This window comes from Xiphias gladius, chromosome 12 (assembly GCF_016859285.1).
Source record: "Xiphias gladius isolate SHS-SW01 ecotype Sanya breed wild chromosome 12, ASM1685928v1, whole genome shotgun sequence".
NCBI classification, from domain to species: Eukaryota; Metazoa; Chordata; class Actinopteri; order Istiophoriformes; family Xiphiidae; genus Xiphias; species Xiphias gladius.
Window position 1 is genome coordinate 901,047 of NC_053411.1, and position 23,204 is coordinate 924,250.

At 39.1% G+C, this 23,204-nt stretch overlaps 1 protein-coding gene across 1 annotated transcript in view; it reads right to left on the bottom strand.

Moving 5' to 3' along the window:
- Window positions 1-20,452, bottom strand: part of htra3b (HtrA serine peptidase 3b) — a 32,780-nt gene extending 12,328 nt beyond the window's left edge. The window contains exons 1-3 of the mRNA XM_040140288.1: window positions 19,634-20,452; window positions 3,019-3,118; window positions 1,876-2,008 (exon numbers count right to left, since the gene is read on the bottom strand). Of these exons, the coding sequence (XP_039996222.1) occupies window positions 1,876-2,008; window positions 3,019-3,118; window positions 19,634-20,048 (648 nt within the window). The 5' untranslated portion in view covers window positions 20,049-20,452. The remainder of the gene's footprint in view (window positions 1-1,875; window positions 2,009-3,018; window positions 3,119-19,633) is intronic.
- Between the last annotated feature and the right edge of the window lie 2,752 nt (window positions 20,453-23,204).

A 23,204-nucleotide genomic window follows, 5' to 3' on the forward strand; every position in this document is an offset into this window, starting at 1 on the left:
AGCACAGAGCACTCGGTGCACAGATGTGAGGAGAGATGCAAACAGGTGGGAGGTTCATTCAAATGAGGCAGCGCAAAGCACGTTGTTGGTATTTTGGTGGAAAATGTGTCTTTGCACTGAGAACAGATGTCTCAGTACTACGTCTGTTTCCAGCAACATCAATATGCTACCTCTGTGCCATTTATGACTTAAGATGGAGTAGAAATAAAACTTAAATAGTGTTGGATTGATGTGGTCATATATAGCCTCATCAACATTTTATTTATTTATTTATATCGTTTTACAAGTTAAATAAAAACCCACATCATCTGCTTATAGCTACAGAGTTAAGGTGCTGTGTGTTCAGATTGTGTTGCTTTACACCCTCCAGAAAAAAACATGATTTACTGGAGAGGCCTCCTACATTTTTTGAGACATTGTTCTCATGTGTCACCGAGATTGGCAGAGCTATTTTGGAGCGATGAGATCAGTGATGTGGCTGGTTAAGAGTGAATTTTTTTTAATTGCCACAACCTTCGATTTATACGCCACTTCAGCCAGCCCTTTTGCAATTTGCGCTGCTGCACCTACATGAACCAAAATAGCAGGTGCATTTACAAAACACCCACAGTCCATGCGAGCAAGACCTACCACTTTGTGCTCGTCGTTGTGCCTGCGCAGTTAAAAATAGGGCCCTTGGAAAGAAAGCAAAGGTGCGTTTTTCACAAAATGTTGAACTATTCTTTTAAGGATTTAGGATTAAGTATTTTCAAAGAAAGCATAAGCGAGTCTGGAGAAAGACTTTATTTTAAATCAACAGCAAAACAAATAAACAAAAAAAAAAAAATGGACGTGCATTGCCAAGGCAACGACACAATGATGGAATCCAGAGTGTCTTATACGGCATGGAAGTGGAGACTCTAAAAGAAAACCAAACTTATAATATAAAACGTCATCAAACAAACGACATGCACGCAAATTCAGCATCCAAAAAACAATGGAGAAAACTAGCGAGAGTTAGTTGTTTAGGTTGTTTTGACAAAACTACAGTGACAAGTATGAACTGTAGGTTTGTAGCTAAACTAAAAAGGAACAGTGTTACCTGGCATAGCATTTTTGAACTATACATCAATCTGAATAATTCCACTGTGCTAGCAAACTTGTTTTTAGGTCTTTGTGGCTATATAACCCTTTAAATGATTATGGACAAATACCATGACATAGAGCATACAAAGAGACAGCTAACTGTCGCTACAGTTGCTGCTGCAAAGCTAACATGCAAAGAGGACGAGATGGTTTCCCAGAGCCTGCACACCAGCTCCAGACAGCGATACTCAAAACTATCCTGCTACTAACATCACGCCAACACCATATCTTGGCAATTACTGGACCAACGGACAGACAAATGTGGCAGTGGTACCTGCTTGCTAACAGATAGCGGATAAATCAAGGGCTGAATTTATTTTCTAGTCTGACCGTGCAGTCTCCACCCTTGAAAATACTCACAAATATGAACACGGGTCTCCCTCCTCACCTGATCATAGCCCTTCTTTTTCAACTTTTGTTCCTCAGACCTTCTCTTCTTAGGATGTTAATCAGCCATCCTGCCCTCTCTGTTGTGTAGCGTGTTAGCATGCGCCAGAATTACCATCTGTCTCGCTTCCACTGCCCCCTTTTATCCATTTCCCCCTCCTGTGCACGAGCACAATTGATCCCAGATACTGATTGGCTGGAATTTTCGACTCACTTTGTTTTTATCCCATTTACAGAGCCGGGACTGTGTAGATTTTTTTTAGAAAATTAGAATTTAGATTAGAATAGCTTACTCTGCCTCTAAATAGCATATGATTTAGATAAGAAAGTGAAAAGGATAAAGGATCACTGGATTTTTTTTACCTTGAGGTGCTGTTGACCGGACACTGGAGTGGTGCTGGAGACTACATGAGCATTGGTAACAATCAGTCCATTCTCTGACATCACAAACCCGGATCCACTAGACAGAGGGATGTTCCGACCAAAGAGAGGATGCCTCGAGTGTGAGGAAAGCGTCAGTAAATTTAGCTGGACTGGATTACAGAGAGCTGATTGCTGATCATTTTGTTAGTCCCAGTTCTAGTAATCATGACTAAACGTTGCTCTACAAAAGTAAGCTTCACATATGATTGGACAGCAGACTGATCTCTCTATTTATAAAATATGAGACAACAAAACCATTCGCAACTCTTGCTGATTTTCCACAGTGGATAAATGAAAAAAAAAGCACTTTCTCTTCTTTTTGGCATTCCATCCACAAAAATGTGGCATTTCTCATCAATAACTGAGTTTTTTAAAAAGGCTCTACGAGGGGTTGAATGTGAAAATTATGGTCTCCCGTTATAGTGTGGACTGGAATGAAACAAACCTTCTTAAAAACACTGATGTATTACCTTAACAGGCGTAGGTGACTACTTAGCAGCCAAAATAATAACTTACTGCCTCCTCCAATTGTCTTTGATTTCTCATTTTATATACTGTAGCTGATCACACAATACAGCTGTTGTCAATGACATACTGCATTTCTCTGTTCGGCAACTGCAATGAAACCCTCCATAAAACACTGTTACAGTACAAACACCCAGAGGGAGTGTGTGGCTAGTTAAACAATACAGTGATCACTGAGAGGTGACCTAATGGAGTTTTATTCTACAGAAAGCAAATGCACATTGCTCATTAATGCACTATTTATATAATGGACAGTTTTTCCAACACTTTGGCATTTAATTATGGATGGCATATTGTAAGAAAACAGTTTTTTCTGCATTAGCGTGGACGTGACCTAAGTCTCAATGTACTGTACGAGTGGGCACCACTTTATTAAGCTACGGTATCCAATGGATGGACCAATGACACCCCTTTGAAAACCTATTTTCTAAACATAAAAGCAAAAATATTTTTCATGTTTTTCATTTTCTAAATGTTGACCTTTTAAAGTCACATGCTCCACACAAACATGACAAAATAACCCCTACAAACAAACACACACACATGCACAGTCAGTACCTGAGGAAGAGTTCGATGTGGACCACAGCTGGAGCGATTTTCTCCACTACGTCAGCTATGAAGTTGAACTTGTAACGAGGACTGGCAGCATGTGAAGGACCTATACTAGCAAGAAGAATTATATATTTTAATAATCAGTCGACACATTGATTTTGAATAATCAAATTAAATTACAGACATATGCAAAGAGGAAAGTATGTTACAGTAATCTAACCAGGAAGTTAATTAGACATGGATGACTTTCTCATTTTCATTAATTGAAAGGAAGGATCTAAAGGAGGCATGACATTTTTGTGATGTAACGGAAAACAACCATGACTCAAAACAGATCAAACACATCTTACATTCTTGTACACTGGCATTACATAGATGGGCAAGGAAACCAATTTCTCAACACTCAGCTGCAGGAAGTTTTGGTCCATCTAGTCTGCTAAAAATGGTTAGGATTTAAAAAAAGACACAACTGGTTATTATCTGCATAAGATTGGTAAGAAATATTTGGCTGGATTCTGTATGTAATATAATATAAATAGAAAACAGTATAGGAATAATGATGGATCTTTGGGGTGTCCCACCAGACACTGGGTGGACAGAAAAGGAATAGTCCCAGATTGTGACAGAAAACTTAATGTTTGAGATATATGAGACAAACAATGTAGGACTAGAGTCACTGACACCAACCGGCAGCACTTAATTGTGACAGTACTAACTCTGAGCATGTAGCAAAATGTGCATTGGTCAGAATGTCACAGTGGCACAAAGCAAAGCAGTCTTAGTACTGTGTTTTTGATAGAAACCAGACTGAAATTTTTCAAGTGAACTGTTTTATTGTAAGTGGTTTCTAATGAACTGCTCAAAAAAACAGTTTTTGTGAAGACAGATGTTTATAATAGTAAGCAGCAGAGATGTCCCGAGTTGATCCTAAGGATTGATATTGGGGCCGATCTGCACATATGTGAATGGATTAGTATTGGCCAATGATGTTGATCAATATCCAATCCTGTGATCTGTTGTGTTTTGTCCACCTCAGTCTGCTCATGTTAAAGCTCTTCTCTTTAAGATAGTTGAGCTCTGCAGTGCAGCATCCCACTGCATAAGATAGTGAAAATTAGTGTGTGAATGTGAAATATTGGAAAAATACACCAGTTCACGATACTGCAACGCTAATTATCGTTAGCAAAGCAGTGTAGAATACATTCAGCTGCAGCTTCTCATTTTTACCTGGTGCTGAGCATCACTTTCACCTGTTAAAATGACAAATGTCGCTGGAGCTCAATACGTCATATCAGCTGTCACTAATTAATGTTAATTCTGCGAGTAACTTGATGACAGGCCTAAATTAAAAACTTGGCTGTTTTGTAGGTTTGTGTGCTCTTTGCACACCACTGTCAGTACTTTAAAATATATTTTGTAAGGGAAGAAGCTCCACTCTATAAAACCACTTAAAACCATGAGTGAACTGAGTGTTCCTTTAGTTCCAACAAATCCAACAGTGTGAGACATCTTCTTTCTAACAGATCGCTTCATGTCACTGTCAGGGGTGGCATTTTCCCAACTGAACTTTCATTCATATCACATCAATAATTTAATCTTATAGACTTTATATTTTTGAAGCATGACCTTCAGTATTTGGATCAAGAGGCTCATAAAATATAAGGTTTTTGAGATTAAGTAGTCCACAGCTGTATTATTTCAATGTGTCATATACACAGGTATTTAGTCAGCATTTAAGTAACGTAAATATAAGTATAAGATCAGACTCAGTAACAGAAGATACCCAATAACAAAGGACTAGGATCGGTACTGGGGTCAAAGAAACTTGGGAGAGGGGGATAGAGAGAGGAAGAGCGAGGTGTGTATGTGGGGGGGTTTAAAATCGCTTTATTAAACAATTACCAGGAGACAACAGATCATTGTCACATCGTCATCCGAGGGTAAAAGGAAAGGTATTCCAAAAATACAACACCTGTTGACCAAACACAAAAAATTCAACAATCAACTCTCCGAAAAACACATCTCCCTAAGCTCTCGATCCAAGTGTGCTCTGTATCTGTTTGTAGCCTTTGCCCTTTGTACAACCCTCCATTGGAGATCTGCTGTCCACTTTTCAATGGGCAGCTTGTACAGGGACTGCCAGCTCTTTTTCGGGCTAATGTAACCAAAAAAGTCAGTCTACCTCAACTCCTTAATGTAATAGAAATTGCTTAACTTAGTAGCTCTTAATTAAGTATCAGCACTGTACTTTGCTTGTCCGACATGTTATTCGTCTAGAATGAAGTGAAAGACCTCAATGAATTGACAAGTCAAACATGGGCCCCACAGTCTTGGGCCAGGAGGAACAAAGTTCGCCTATTTTGCAGAAAACAGAACGATGCCTACAAGGCTACTGACCGCCAGGTCATATGAAACTCATGTATAAAAGATCTGCTCAACTCCAGAGGAATTGTCAGACTCTTGAACCAGATTTGGTGAAAGAACTCTGTCCTTACTCAGCTGAATAGTATTGCTCTGACTCTGTTTGTTGGCTTGTTTAATCCTTTGTTTGATTTATCTTCTTATGCAATAAATTACTTAAAACTCAGTTGAGTCTAATACTTTTATTTCTCACCAGGAAATTATACCCTAGTTTCCGCCACACTTAACCCCTGCCAAAGACTGCAGGTTCAGAACCTTTACACTGATTTGGTAGACTGCTTTTTTCCCCACAGCCTGAAACTTGTCCAGGTGAGGGGTACTGAACAACAGCAGCTGACCTCCTCTTTCCTGCCACTCCCCCACAGCTGGGGTGATACACAAAGAGGGGAAACTGTACTCACACCCTTCATTCCACGTGTCACACAATGCACATTTTTCTGCAAATGCTCTGAATGATTGTGGCAAGGCAGCAAAGACTTCTTTCACCACTCTATTAATCAGCCTGGTGAGGTTGCTGTTCTTTCCCAGGGCTTCAAAAGATGTTGCCACCACCGTCATCACATGATTCAGTTTGGTTCAGCCAACCTCTCTGAGACTGACTCAGAGAGGTCTTGCAGACTGCAGTGCTTGGGTCTTTATGAGGCTGTTAAAAAACAAAGGTTCTTCAAACAACCACATGCCCCACATAAGCCTCATTTGTGTCATGCGCAATCTTAAAAATCTGCCATGCCTACAGTACAGAGCTGTAAAATGGTATTAGTCCATTAAGGTCCACAGTCTTCAGTTGTTAGAGGAAAAGCTGTGTATCATAGCCCAATCGCCTAGCTCTCCTCAGCAGCAGACAAGCTGTATCGAACCAGCTTGGGCCACATTTGTACAGCAGTCTTTGTGAGGTCCGAAGTCTAAATCGGGCAAATTTGGACTGGATGTTGACAGTCTCTGCCCCCATTCAAGCCACAGGCAGGTAGAGGGCTGCTTCCCAGACCCAGTGGTGGACAGACCAGAAGTAGTCAAGATGGTTGTCTGAATGTCCTCTATCAGGTCTCTTGGTATGTCTGTGCCAAAGAGTCGAGGTCAACAAGTTACTGGCAACCAGAACTTTTCCCCTATAAGACAACTGGGGTAGCAACCATTTCCATTTAGACAACTGAACACCCACTTTCTCCTTAGCTCCCTCAAAGTTCTTTCTTTGAAAGCCCTCAGTGCCCCAAAATACTCCTAGCACTTTCAGCCCCTTTCCCCCACTCAAAACCTCCAGACATTGCCTGATTCCTCCACTGTCCCACCAACAAAAACCTCACTCTTAACCCAGTTCAACTGTGCAGATGAATGTCATACAGTGACAGGTTATCCTGCAAACATTGAACATCCCCCTGACTGGAGACAAAAATATTAACATCTGCATAAGCAGAAACAGTAGGAACACAATCAAAGTCAGAGGACCCAGGCAGTGAGAGACCACTGAACCAACCTCCCAACCTGCACAGCAAGGGCTCAATAGCTAAGCTATATAGTTGACCTGAGCTAGGACAACCCTGTCTTATCCCTCACTGTACAGGGATTGGCCAACTCAGCCCAAAAAAAAAACCCAAAACCCAAAGTGCAGAAAAACACATAAGAGTGATCTACCCTGTCAAAAGCTTTCTTCTGGTTCAAAGAAATAATATCACATTTAACATTATACATATAATATCTACACACATCACTAACATCTCAAATACAGAAAGTGTTCAAGATTGTCCTGTCAGGTACACAGTAAGTTTGATCTTTGTGTACAATTATTTCCAGCATGTTCTTGAGTCTGTTTGATAAGGCTCTGAAAAGCACCTTATAGTGTGCAAAGAGGAGGGCAACTGGCCTCCAGATCTTGAGTAAGGCCAGGTCTCCTTTCTTGGGTAGAAGGGAAAGCACTGTTCACTGACAGGAGACAGAAAGAGATCCTTTTCTGAAACATTCCAACAAACACCATGCAAATTTCCGCCAATGATATTACAGAAATGCTTATAAAAGTAACTGGAGAGAGCATCAATCATTGGTGCCTGTCCGGATGTCATCTGGTCAACAGCAACTGTCAACTCCTCCAGAGTCAGCTCACTATCCAGAGCTGCTTACTCTTCTGGGCTTAGCTGAGGAAGCCCTTTCAGGAGCTCCCCGCGGCACTCAATGCTGAATCGTTCTGCACCAAAGATGTCAGTGTTGAAATCTGTCACATGGTTCCTCATCTCACCCGGACTAGTGGTCACTCTGAGGCAGGTCATCTGCTTCCCCTGTGCCACCGATCTCTCCAGATTTCAAAAAGAAAGAGCTTGGAGCATTAATATCCTTTAGCTGGAGGAAGCAGGACCTGACAAGAGCTCCCTTCACTCTCTCCTACAGGAAGGAGCTCAGCTCCAACCTCTTCTCCTGCAGCAGTTGACCCGTAGTGGGATCTGAGTCTCTATGCAACCCCTCTTCAGTGTTCCTAATTTTGGCTTCAAGTTCCTGAATTACTGCCTTAATCCTAAAAGTGGGATGGGGGGTGTACTGCTGGCAGAAAAAAAAATTTTTTGCCTTACCAAGCTCCCACCACAGCTTCAATGAATTAAAATCTTTTTATTATTATTATTTTCCACTGCTGCCAAAGGCACTCAAAGCACTGGCAGAAAGTACTGTCTTGCAGGAGTTGATTGTTGAAATTCCAGTAGGATTTAACCCTTTCACCTGGTGAAATTATCAAGTCTATGCTGACAAAGTGGTGGTCATCCTGATGATCCTGATGATAATTAATTTAACTCATTTTTTAGTGTGGTGAAAAAACCTACTCTTTCTATTTCTTGATTTGGGGCATATAACAAACATTAACAAAACAGAACACAGAGCTCTCTATTTCTGCACTGACAATCAGCAGCCTATCCTTCACTACTTCAGTAGAAGAAAAAACAGTTGCATTTGCAGTTGCTTTAAACAGAACAGCTACCCCTGCACTTAAGTTAGTGCCATGGCTAAGGACACACAAACCCTCCCACCATAAACCCCAATCTACCTCGTCTGTTGGATTAGTATGTGTCTCTTGCAAGAACAACACATCAATCTTTTTTTAAGTAGAGACTTTATTAAAGCCCTTTTGTGCCTGTCTCTCCCACCATTAATGTTCAGAGACCCTATTTTGAGGCTCTACATAGAGAGGTGAGAGAGGAGAAACAGAAAAGAAAAGAGCCAGGAACAGTAAGAAGATGAAAACACTGTGTGATACATGATCACGTTAGCTACATTTAGGCTATTACTTTACTTTTACTTTTTGCTTCTTTTCTCACAGTTGTGATATGCTTTTTGAGGCAGAGACATTTCTTTTCATCCAAAAGGTCAAAACCAACCAGTTTTTTCAATACGCCAGCTGATCTGATGAATTTGTCTGTGTCTCTGAAGTAATCATTCACTCTCAAAAAATTTTCTAAATGTCTCCTCCAGAAATTGATGTATTTTCTTCAAAGAGTAGAGATTTGTGTTCCTGTTAGAAGTTTCAACAATAGATACAGTATCTAACTCAGAGTCATACTCCATTTATTCTCAGAATCCTGTTGCTTCTCAGACTGACTCTGTTCCTCCCTATCTAAATCATTATTCTCAGAATGTGAATCAGTGGCACTTGCTGCTGAGAGAGAGAGAGAGAGAGAGAGATATGCAGGAGGGAAGAACATAGAACAATGCAGGTTCCACATAAAGATGTATAATAATAAGAGTAATAATAAAACTGGTACTTTTAACTATAGGGCTAATAATAAGACTACTAATAATTATCAGACTTATTATTATTATTATTATTATTATTAATTGAAACATTGTGTGTTGAGCAGGATCATGGGGGCAGTAGGTGGTTTGCCATTAAAAATCCGAACTCTGAAGCTCCAGAGGCAGAAATACCTGCAGAAAGAGACAGGATGAGAGAGACAAGAATGCACAGAACTATAAAGAGAGGGAAAGCCAAGTTACTAACAAACATTGATGGGATATGAATATGTATGGATGGAGAGGGAGAGAAGGAGAGAGGAGCTCGCTGCATCTCGGGAAGTCCCATGGCAGTCTAGACCTATAACAGTAAAAACTATGGCATGGTTCAATACAACCCTGAGCCAGCCCTAACTATAAAGTTTTATCAAAAAGGAAGGTTTTAAGCCACCTCTTAAATTTAGAGAGGGTGTCTGCCTCCCGGACCAAAACTGGAAGGTAGTTCCACAGCAGAGGAGCCTGATAGCTGAAGGCTCTGCCTTCCATTCTACTTTTGGAGAATGTAAGCCTGCATTCTGGGACTGCAATGTTCTAGTGGGGTAATAGGGTACTATGAACTCTTTCAGATATGACGGTGCCTGACCATTAAGGGCTTTGTAGGTGAGAAGGAGGATTTTAAATTCTATTGTGAATTTAACAGGGAACCAATGCAGAAAAGCTCACACAGGAGAAATATGATCTCTTTTCCTATTTCCTGTCAATACTTGTGCCGCAGCATTCTGCATCATCTGGAGAATATTTAAAGATTTGTTGGGACAGCCTGTTAATAAGTAATTACAATAATCCAGCCTAGAGGTAACAAAAGCATGAACTAGTTTTTTTGCATCTTTTTGACAATGGATGTGCCTGATTTTTGCAAATGTTACGTAGGTGAAAAAAGGCAGTCCTCGAAGTTTGTTTTATGTGGGAGTTAAAGGACATATCCTTATCAAAGATAACTCAGAGATTCCTAATGGTGGTGTTGGAGGCCAGGGCAAAGCCATCCAGAGTAACTTTATCATTAGATAATGAATTTCTGAGATGTTGGGTGCAAAGTGCAATAACTTCAGTTTTGTCTGAATTTAACAGCAGATAGTCCAGGTCTTTGTCCCTAATGCATGCTTGAAGTATAGCTAACTGATTGGTTTCGTCAGACTTCACTGACAAGTACAATTGGGTATCATCTGCATAATAATGGAAGTTTAAGGAGTGTTTCCTAATAATACTGCCTAAAGGAAGCATATATAGTGTGAATAGAATTGGTCCAAGCACAGAACCTTGTGGAACTCCGTGACTAATTTTTGAGTATATGGAGGATTTATCATTAATGTGCACAAACTGAAATCAATCTGATAAATAGGACTTAAACCAGCTTAGAGCCGTTCCTTTAATATCAGTTAAATGTTCCAATCTCTGTAATAGAATTTGATGGTCAACAGTGTCAAATTTAGCACTAAAATCTACCAAGACAAGTACGGAGACAAGTCCTTTGTCCGATGCAATTAGCTCTGGCCAAAACACTTTCCACTACCCCGCTGCTGGTGCCTGTGCAGGGAGACAGTGGATGACAAAGAATCAGCATCCTTTTCACCCAGCTCCCAGAAGTAAAACAAAAAGTGGAGAGGTATATGAGACTATTCTAAATAGTCAAATATAGTACTAAGATCAAACAAGTACAGAGACAAGTCCTTTGCAGTAAGAAGGTCATTTGTAACTTTCAACAGTGCTGTCTCTGTGCTATGATGCACTCTAAATCCTGACTGAAAATCCTCAAATAAACTATAATCATGTAAAAAGTCACACAACTCGTTGGCGACAGCTTTCTCAAAGATCTTGGAGATAAAGGGAAGGTTAGATATGGGTATATAGTTGGCTAAGCCATCTGGATCAAGAATAGGCTTTTTAAGGAAAGGTTTAATTACAGCTACTTTAAACTTGCTTAAGCAGCCTAGTTGGGATCCGGTCTAAGAGACAGGTTGATGGTCTAAGTATATATCAGGTTTCCACAGCTGTTTCTTAGGTTCCTGTGTTTGAAGATAAATTGGTAATGGTTGAGGGCAGGAGGTGATGAATTTTGTCTCTAATAGTTAGGATTTATTTATTTTTAATACATGGCTCAATAGAGCTATGACTCTCTGTCAGCCTCGCTACAGTGCTGAAAGGAAACCTGGGGTTGTTTTTATTTTCCTCTATTAAAGATGAGTATTAGGCTGCTCTGGCATTACAGTGGGCCTTCCTATATGTTTTTAAGACTATCATGCGAGGTTAAGCGGAATTGTTCCAGTTTAGTAGAGCACCATATCCTTTCAAGTTTTCACTTTAATATGTGGGTTTAGGAGGAAACCATGGAGCTAACCTCCTTTCTTCTTTTTTAGAGGGGCAGTAGAGTCCAGCGTCATTCTGATTGAGACTGCAGCACTATCAAGAAGATGATCAATTTGGGAGGGAATAAAGTTAGTATAGGTGTCCTCTGTTATATTGAAACATGGGAGTGAATTAAGTGCTGATGCAATCACTTCCTTAAATTTAGCTACAGCACAATCAGATAGAAATCTAGTAAAGACTTTTTAGTGTAAAGTTATGAAGTCCACTAATAGGAAGGAGGTTTTGGTGGAAAGAGTATTAAATGTTCGATTTCGATGCCCTAGGTAAAGAACAAGGTCGAGGCAGTGGTTAAAGCAGTGTGGGTTTATATACACTTAGCAAAGCCTCTTGAGTCTAATAATGCAATAAACACAGTACTAAGGCTTTCATTGTCAACTTCCACATGAATATTAAAATCACCTTCTACAATTACTTTATCTGTACTAAGGACTAAACTTGATAAAAACTCTGAGAATTCAGATAATAATTCAGAGTACGGTCCAGGATTGCGGTACACTATAACAAATAGTGGCTTTAATAGGCTTTAATGTTTTCTATGTTGGGTGTGAAAGACTAAAAATCAGACTTTCAAATGAGTTATAATTTAGTTTAGGTTTAGGGTTGATTATTAGGCTTGAGTTGAAAATGGCTGCAACTCCACCTCCTTGGCCGGTGCATCGAGGAATGTGAGTATTGATATGACTGGGGCAGTAGATTAATTTAGGCTAACATATTCATCATGACACAGCCAAGTTTCAGTAAGACTAAATAAGTCAATATGAAGATCTGATAGAGATCTGATAGATCGTTTACTAGTAAAGCTTCAGATGGCAGAGATCTAATATCCACATTTAATTCTATTTTGTTGTACTTTTGCAGTGGTGTTCTTCATATTTTATTAGTTTTTTATGTACAAGTCCTCTTCTGTTGTGAGGGTAGGATAAATGGTAGGATAAATAACAGAAACTCTCTCAGTATAATGCAGCACAGTTCCTAATAATAAACTAGCAACTGAGTGTATGGCGGTAGCTGTGTATCCGTAAGCTTGCTTTAATGGTTTTTTACCCCCTAGTGGCCGCATTAATAATATTTTAAAGTTGGATTTTTGTATGTGTTAATATTGTTAGCCTGAAAATCATATTCGTCACAACTACAAGTCCATTTCTATTAACCTATTTTTATGTCCATTTTTAAATTTGTACTTAAAAAACACTGAATGGAGACCTTGGAAATTAGAAAAAAAATCCTGAAATATGGAAACAGACTTAGCTAATAAATCATGATGTACATGAAGCATGTGACTTAAATATCACTAAAGTTTCTAATGGAAAGTGTGGAAAGCATCACTGAGAACATGCAGAAAAGACATTATAAGACATACAAAGACTCAAAGTCACAAGGTGCTAGATCCATAAAAATCTGTGTAGGTTTAAGACTAAAGCACTGTGTACTTCAAAGGCAGAAATATGCATACACATTCTTTCATCGGATTAATAAAGTCCCGTGTATGGTTGTGATTCATAAAGCTTAATCTTAATAGTGAATGTGAAATAGTTCTAACTTGAGTAAACCTGATTTCTACTCTTACACATGCACCTGTGATTGGCAGTGACAGTGTGAACAAACATCAAGAGGGTGATCAAAAATAATTTAGTTTATAGCACTAAAATCAATACACAACATTCATTAAAATAACATTTTCTGCTGTGCCTTTGACTAGCATTACTTAAATTACTGTGTGTTTAGACTGCAAAAGAATAACTTTGTGCATTAGTTTCACCTGGCTCGTACAGGACAGGATTTCAAAGTATCCCCTATAGGGGAACATGATTATGCTTGGTAAATTTCATGTTGGGGTCCCATTACATTCTGATATTTCTTGATGCTACAGAACAGGACAAGGGGTCAAAAAATTCTTTGGAGTCGTCCTCAATAACTCATGAATATCCACAGTAAATTTCATGCCAGTCTGGCTAGTAGCTGTTGAGATACAGTATGTTGCTCTGGACATCTGTCTGTAAATGTTAGAATCAGCAGACTGATTGATGAAACAGATTCCTGTTCTACTGACTGCTACAATCCTCACCGCAATTCCTGCTCAGGAGGTTACACACATGAGCAGACATGCACACACATACACACATCCAAATGATAGATATCAACTGAGGAAACAGGAAGTCCCTGCAGCCAAGAGTTGTGGCAGACTCTATTTGCGTTTCCCTTTGATCACAAACCCTTTATTTTGTCTTGGTTTAAAGGGTATGTGGCTGGCGCACAACCATTAACATTCACATAAGCACACACACACACACACACACACACACACACACACACACACACACACACACACACACACACACACACACACGTCATTGGAGCATTACATCTTTATAAACATAAACTAAGTCCCAAATCCCACATCTGTTGTGGTAAATCATTCATCTTGCCCATTTAGATCACTAGCAGTGACTTTGAAGAAAATAGCCCTAAATAACAATTCATTTTTTCAAGTTTCTCTAAAGCCATTTTTTTGTAAAAACAAAACTGATGAAAGCCTTAATCTATTGCTCTGTATTTGTACCTCAATTTTGAGTGCAAATAAACATTTTTTGCACTCATGTAAGTTATATTTTGTAGAAAAAGTTTTATCACACAAAGAATAATTTAACTTAAGCAAAAAAAAGATTGTGTGCTCAATAAAAGTATTTGTGTGTTTGCTATTATCCACATATTATTCCATCACCCAGCACAAATATGATTCCATATAAATCTTTAATTAATGAATTAAAACTTGTTCATATACATTGCAGTTTTACTCTTGACAGACTCCATTCAGTTAATGAAAGCTTTCCCATGTGCTGTTTTAAACACTCTCTATCTGGTCAGTGTATCTCTCTCGGGAGAAATCCTCATACAGAGAGGAAGTAATTTATTTTAGCTTTCTACCAGCAGCAGCAACAGCAGCATTTTCTCTTGTTGTTAAGGCAGTGTACTATTACCTTCTTAATGGAAAAAAAACCTTGACTTGCCATATTCACTGACATGAACTGATGAAAGTCAAAAGGTAATTAAGATTAGAAATTTTTCAAAACTCTGGTGATGTTGCTGAGTACCTAGATCTCAGCAGCAGAGATGTCCCTAGGGTAATCTACAGATTGGACCAGTCAGGGAACATTTTAATGGATTAGTATCACCTAAAATAACGCTGATCAAGATCCGATCCTTTCATTACTGTGATCTGCTGTGTTTTGTCCACCTAAGCCTGCTGGTGTTGCAGCTCCTCTATTAGCCGGGCTGTACAGTGCAGCATCCAGCTGCATAAGCCTGTGACAATTAATGTGTGTGAATGTGAAATATTATTTGTGCACAGTAGTGAGTTATGCTGAGTTCAGACACTGAGGTTGGAAAATGCACAGATTCACGAAGCACTGACACTAATAATTGCTAGTAAAGCAGTGTAGAAAACATTCAGCAAGCAGCTTCTCATTTTTAGCTGGTCCCGAGCATCACTTTCACCTGTTAAAATAACAAATGTTGCCGGTGGTACATCATATCAGCTTTTAACTAGTTAATGTTAATTCAGTGAATAACTAGATGGCAGGCCTAAATTAAACTTGGCTGTTTGTTGGTTTGTGTGCTTTCTGCACGCCGCTCTCAGTACTTGGAAAAATTTTCGAAGGAAGAAGCTCCACTCTAACACCACTGTAAAACCATGAGTGTTTCCTTAGTTCCAACAAATCCTACAGAGTGAGGGTCTTCGTTCTGGCAGATTACATAATGTCACTGTCAGGGATGGCATTCTCCCACCTGGACTTTTATTCATATCATATCAATAATTTAAGCTTATAAACTCTATATTTTTGAACCACAGTAGTTGGATCAAAAAGCTCATTAAAAATAAGGTGTTTGAGAGCAAGTGTCAGACAGGGAAACAGAAGTGTTGCACCACTGTTATTTTATTGTCTTCTATCAATTCTTATGTCATATGCCATTTTAACTAGTGGAACATTGCTGCTGTTTGACTTGCTTATGGCACAAGAAAACAGTAAGTCACTCCTCTTCCAATACCATATACCACTCCACATGCTTATGTATGCATATTTAGTCATGTATATTTAATGCTATAGAGAAGATGTGAAACCAAATTTTCAGGGGATTTAAAGATAGACAGTTACTGTCACTGTGTTGAGTTGCTAGCTGTGACTGTTACGTATTTGGCAAGTAGCAAATATGGTTATACTGAACATATCAGTAAAATGTTCACAGAAAACATTTTTATTTTCTGCCAGAATAGCAGCATCCACTTGTAGTGACTAAAGCATTATTAAAGTTTTTATGGATTTTTTTAGACACTCACAGCACTTGGTTAAGGTTAGGGAAAGATTGTGGTCTGGTTTAATACAGAAAAACTTCACAGTGATGTCAGACACAACATGTTTATTTACATATTTATACATGATGTTTCAAGATGGCGCAACAGATGGCAGCCTGTGTACAATGATCTCTAGTACTGTTTTTGTTTTTGTGTATTCTTTGTGTGTTTGGTTATTCAAAACTGATTACTTTTGCTAGAGAAGAACGGCTTCAGATCAGGCAGTTCACTCCAGATATTTTTTTTACCAGTTTTGTTTTTTTGATGTAGGTGATGTATGTGTTTATTTGCATATAGAGCAAGGAGGTGAGATCCAATCACAAGTGATCACTCAAGACACATGTGGAAACGGATTCTTAAGTCAGGTGTAAACTGCGAACTTAACATCTGTCCACTTGTGATTGGATCACCCACGACACGTTAATACCAGGTATGAACAGGGCCAGAGTTTGCATCTCTCCTCTTTCACACTCTCCCCGCCACCCTGCCCCCACTCACCCTTTATCGGCCCAACAAATATTATTTATGTCCCTATCTTTGGGGGATTACCAAAGTCATTACTGTAAATCATAATGACTGTCTGTACCTGTATGTCGGTGATTTGAATAGTTTTTTAGATATTTCAGTTTGGATTAAAATGGTGAACTGACTGGCCAACCGATACTGCCATTACTTCAGCCACACCACTAGCATGGCTAAAAATCAAATTACTCTAGCATAAGTTAGAAGTCTGCAGAATGGTCTCACATTTTTCTCTGAAACAAAAAGTAACACACATTTTAAAAATAGCCCGTCATTTCTAATTCATCCTCTACCAGTAGCATTGCAAATCAAAACTGCAGTGAACTCACAGTTTATTGACCACGTCCCACCTCCATTTAAAGGACAGAAATCCAACTGTTTGTCTGACCGCACAAGTGCTGAGACAGAATCTCCTCAGACTGTTTAAAGGGTCATCGTTTCATAAAGCAGCTCCACTCAACCCTCTGACAAAAACATTAATTTTTACACAGCAAGGCCTTCAGTAACCTAAACTACAAATTCCAAATAAATGGTTCAAATCTGCTTTAACAGGCTGTTAAACCTGCACCTGCCCTCTCACCATTGTTTATTGGTGCTGTGAAGCATTATATTGGTGTCTACACCTTATTAATTTGGCTTTTATTAATGTGGAGACATTTGAGAAAAGCCATGAGGCAGTTTATTGAGGCGTGGGTGCAGGGCCAGAATGCACTGTACTGGTGATCCAACATGATACTGTGGGTAACAGATTTCTTCAACAGTAACACTAGACTGAGTTTCAAAGTTCATTTTTGACCTCGGAAACGAAACTTGAGAAAATAATCTTGCCACAAGGTCCATTTAGTAGCTGTTCTGGGCCTTTTGATCATATCACATGATCTTCATCAGCAGATAGTTTGCTCAGTTGTCAGAAAAGCTATAGTGGCTGTCCTTGAAAAATGACGCCACACACAATTTGCTGTTTATGCAACCTTGCATTGAAAAACAGACGGATAGGTGCTTTTTACTTGGCACATAAAGACAGGTGGCAGATGAAAGTAAAAACCAGCATAAAGTGTCTTAGTTGGGTTTTGGGCCATCACGTGCCGCCAGAACAGCTTCAGAGTGCCTTGGCATGGATTCTACGAGTCTCTGGAACTCTACTGGAGGAATGGAACACCATTCCTCCAAAAGATATTCCCTCATTTGGTCTTTTGATGATGTTGGTGGAGACCACTGTCTAACACGTCAGTCTAAAATCTTCCACAGGTGTTCAACTGGGTTGAGATCTGGTGGCTGTGAACACCATGGCATATGATTCACATCAATTTATTATGCTACAAAGTGACCACGCATGCCCTATGGATGTGGGCATTGTCATCCTGTTTCTACACTTATTTTTCAGGTTTTTCCTTTAACTTGTCATCTGTCTGTAGATTATCAGTGGAAATTGGTGTTTCAATGACTGAACAGACAGTGTGAAGAACACTGCATGAAGTCAACCTGTATGGACAGCATCAAAGAAGAAAACCATTGCTCACAAAAAAAGACAAGATTGTAGGCTAAACCTTTACTAAAGAACATGAAACAACACATTCTTTGGTCAGATGAAACCAAAATAAATTTGTTTGGATCAGATGGGGTCCAGCATGTTTGGCAAGAACCTGGCAAGAACCACCAAAGTGACTGACAGTGCCAACCATGAAACATGGAGGTGGGAGTATGCTGATATGGGGCCATGTGAGTGCAAAAGGTGTAGGAGAGATGAGATTTATAGATGGAACTGCCAGTTTGTATACCCGAATACTGGATGAAAAGATGACTCAAAATCTTAACAAGTTTAACAGGAGAGTAATTTTCAAACATGACAATGATCCCAAATACACTGCAAAAATCACACAAGAGTTTTTAAAGAAAAAAAAAGTGAAAACTACGAACTGGCCATGAACAGTATGTCCCCTGACTTGAACCCAACAGAACACCTTTGGAGGATTTTAAGCAGAATGAAGACTAGCAAAACCACTCCAGCAAAGAGCAGCAAATATAAAAAAAATATAATAATGGAATCTCACTAATGAAGGGTGTACTGTCTTTTGTTGCTGTAGCTTATTTAATAGGGACCTTTTTTTTATAGTTTAGTCAAAACATTTCTGTTTTTCAAATGAATTGGCTTCATATTCTTGGGCTTTGGCTAAAAATAAACAAAATTGTATTAAATGGACAGAATTCGTAAATACTTATAATTTAAGTGATACTGACCAGGGGTGTACTCAGTTTTGTTTTGTACTGTACACAGAATTCTAACTACTATTCGAAGGTAGGAAAATATAAAATATCTAATCTCTAATGATCTGGCGGTGAAATGCAATGTCACTCTGTCCACATCCCACTGACTTATCAGCAACTAAGGCAACTGTCATTCTCTTCATTAATGCAAAATGGAGGGAAACAGTATGTCCATCTGAGAAGTGATGTGCGGAAAGATTATGGTTTTAGTACCAGACATGGAATGGATGTTTGCTGAAATTCTATAACATATAGGATTTAGGTCCATGAATAAGGTATTGGTTCTTATTCCTACAAACTATTTTATTTTAAGTGACAGCACTTCATATCTGGTCCAAGGCACGAACAAACCCTGCCAGCTTCTGAGCAGTCAAGTGAGCATTAAGAAAGTTTTTTTTTTTTTTTTTTAATTTACTTTTGATTGAAAAACTACACATTAATCAAGAACATCCTAAAATAAGGTAAACAAATCTGAATACATCAAAAAATAAAAATAATTACATTTTTGAAATAATTTCACCTCAGATTTTATTGCTGAACATATAAATCCTATTGAACCCCACAACAAGTGTCTTGGGGTAGATACGTTATAAATATTTAATTAATAGTTTAATATTTTTTTAACACTTAACTAATACTGTATCTATTTTTATTATATCCTTAATGTTTTTGACTTCCTTTTTTTATTTTGGTTGTTCATTTTAAAGCAGTTTGGGGGGTAAACTGTATTGAGCCAGTCCAAATGCCATGCATAGTGCCACTAATTCTACCTTTCAGTATTAAAATACAGAAAAGAACTCTAAGACCGTTGGTGGGTGGGTATCTGAAAGAGCTCTTTTTAGGGCCCTAAATGTACTTTAGAACCTTACCGGCCCTGTGTTTCCTATAAACGGTCTCGTTTACCAAATTAAACCGCCAATGAGTAAATCGTACCTATGTCGGTCTCACACGGTCCTTTCTGGATCTGGGAGATGCCAGACAGTCCCTGCTGTAGGGCCTTCCTGCTGCTCGCCTTCAGGTGGCACACATTATCGTAGGTCTTCCCGTCGCTGCCGCAAACTTCTTGGCTGAACTTGCACTGACAGAATCCCTTGGAGAGCCGTTTGTTCTCCGGGGATTTGCACTCCAGTCCGTCCCCACAAGGCAGGTCGTCCTTGCGGCCGCACGGCTCTCCTTCGCCCTGGGCGCATACAAGGCAACAGTTGCAGCGGTCCGGCACGTAGCCGCTAGGGCAGCTAGGGCTCAGACAGTTACTCACATCGCATCGTGCTGGACATGTGGCTTTCGGCTCAGCTCTGGTAGACGCCTTGAGATAAAAGAACACAGCTGCGTACAGGAGGATCTGCATTTTTTAAAGGAGGATTTGGGACTGATAGAAACTAAAGATCTTACGCGGAGATCATGTTTCCTGGCTCCGCAGTACTCCTCACTTTATGGAGTATTTACATTGATGTGTGGAAATCCATAATCACGAAAAACAGATGCCTCCTTAATGTTGCAAATTTCATCAGAATAAATTATCCTTATCTGGGAAGTTGAACGGTGAAACTTGTCCTTGACTTGTTCCCGTGATTATGCGTCCTGACGAGACAACTAATCCAGATGTAGGTTGAGAGTATCAGATGAAGTAAATTACATTTTTCGTTTTTCTTTTGTCCAAGCTGAGTGACCATGCTATTTTCTGGCAGGGTGAGCGCCTCTAGCATTGAAGCCGGCCGGATAGAGAGGGAGGAGATGGGGGGAGCAGTGCCCTCCTGAAGGCGTGGCGATGGAGCTCAGACTCAGATGTTGGCGACATCATTGTTACCGTGTATGACCTCAGAATTAGTCCTTAAAGTTACATTCTACGTCATACGTCAACTCCTCCCCTAATGCACCAACCCTTTTAAATATTTGTATTTCATTTTAAAACACTGTATCCTTTATACAGTAAGGATGGGTATAAATACTCAAAACATCTTGAGTACCAGCCAAAAGGTGTCCATACCATTGTTAAGTAAAGTGTCAACGTTAGTATTGATTGCCTGGTCCAGTTCTTAGTCTTTGTTACTGATTCATTCATCCAATATATACTCACTTAAACTAAGACAATACTTTACACATTTAGGCAAAGCATTGAGCGGTTTAATATATGAAAAGTAAAGGGTAAAAACAGGATTTTACCCCTGCAATGTGTGTATGTATATTTATATGTATATAGAGAATTTAATTGTAAAATATAAATTTCCCCCACATTGCTAAATGTCCAGAAATAATTGAGAACATGACTTCAATGACTTTTTACACTTTGTATCAAGAATTAGTTCCAAAAGAGTGTCTCATATTTCTGGTAGTGTATGATTTAAACAATTTACAACATGTTAATTATTGGGCTTTAGAGGTTGGCAGGTGTTATTTTGACCCTTGGACAGAGTAGCCAGACTAGCTGTATCGCCCTGTATGCTAAACTAAGCTAACCACAACCTGAGTCCAGCTCTGTACTTAATACACAGTCATGAGATTGGCGTCCATCGGAACATCTCGCTCTCAAAAAGAAATCAGATAATTTCCTAAAATGTTGAACTACTCCTTTAATCTTAAGACTTGCTACAACTGTGTTTTAGGAGAGATACTCCTCTCTCTATGCTACAACGTGAGAATGGTTGAAACTGAGAGAACAGAAAGGTCTTAGTGTTTTCTTAGTGGGAAGCAGTTGAGGGATCATGTGTCTTAAAACAGTGTATTAGTCACTCTTGCTGGTTGTTGTTAAGGTATCTGCTTGAACAGCCGTGGGATGGGACCATGCAAACCTCTGTAGGGCTTCCATACACACAGCCAACTACATACTTGTGCCAGCAATAACCTCCTATTCAAACACTTTGAGCTGCATCACATCACCTCACATCTTCTGGTAAACAAAGAACACATTTGCCTGCCAGCTGACTACTGAAATACACATGTTCTGCACCTGAAGGAGAGGAAATACCTAGTCTATGTTGTTATTCCCAAAAACATCCAAGACAGAAAACAAAACAAACTTGTCACACCACTGCTAATCTAATTAAACATTCTCATCCAACAAGTCCTCCAACCTAAACGACCATATAGGTTGTTTGTCCCTACCCTATGATATGACCCGTAAGAGTGTTGTGCCCCTACCCGTGGCAGGACATATAAAAATCACTGTTGAAAAATAAAGAAGTAGCCCTTTCATGATGTAACAATGCTATGGTAAAAGTTTGGTTAGGTTTAGGCACAAACACAATTTGGTTAGGTCTAGGAAAAGATTATTTGGGTTAAAATAAGTACTTTGTTAAGGTTAGAGGACCTTCATCATCATGCTTACAATGATAAACACATGGTTAAGGTTATGGAATGGTTGTGGTTAAAAGTGAAAACGTTGACTCGGTTTGAAACAGGAGCCGTGCATCTCCCTTATAAAAGTCGCGTTTTTGTCGACCCATCCATCCACCCTGACCTCTTCTGTATGCTGACTTTATGGCTCACCTGAGTTCCTCCTTTGCTCCCATCATAATTACTGAGGCCACTAGAGCTCTTTGTCACTTGCATGTAAACATATGTCATTTGGGGGCATTTGTTGAAACAATTGATGCTGTCTCACAGGACTACTAGAGGTTGCTTAGCAATAAAACTTAACTATGGGTCGTAATAAGCTGCTTGCACAGACAACCTGTGGGGTGATTTTCCATGGGAGAACAGTTTTGTCTCATCATATAATGCTTGAAATACACACTGAGAATATGTCCCATAAAAAGCTGTACTAGCTTCGTTTTTGCCTTGTTTTTAAAAAAAATTATTTTATTGGGGTCAGCCTTTGGGCTTTTGCTGCTGGAAAAAGAAAAGAGAACAAAAAGTGGCATCATAAACATTCAGTCACACAGCTCTTTCAATGAACATTCAGTCAGACAGCTTTCTCAATGACTATCTGAGTCAACATAATGGTCATCTAGAGCCACAATTGCTGGACACATTGTTGATTATCAGTGGTTGAGGAAGTTTCGATCCTTTACTCAAGTAAAGGTACCTATACATAAATGTAAAACTACTCCATTACAAGTAAAAGTCCTAGATATAAAATTATACCCAACTAAAAGTGCATTTTAGTTAGGTATAAAGTATTAGCAGCAAAATGTACTTAAAGAATCAAAGTAAAAGTACTTGCTCTGCAGAAGAATGGCCCCTGTCACAAAATATTATACGGAGAATATTATAATTAGATTGTTAATACTGATGCCTCAATGTGTAATTGACTGTTTTACTCCTGTACCTATCTTTGCTTTTTGTGAAGTTTCGGTGAGTTTTACCTCTTTGGGTTATTTAAATTAAAGCATCCAAGAAGTTTGGAGGAAATCACTCAGAGACAACACAACAGTTTGTTTTTTAATGTAAGACAGCATATCAGTAATGTAGTGAAGTAAAAAGTTTTCCTCTCAAATGTAGTGGAGTATAAGTATGAAGTAGCATCAAATAGAAATACTCAAGTAAAGGACAAGTACTTCAAGGT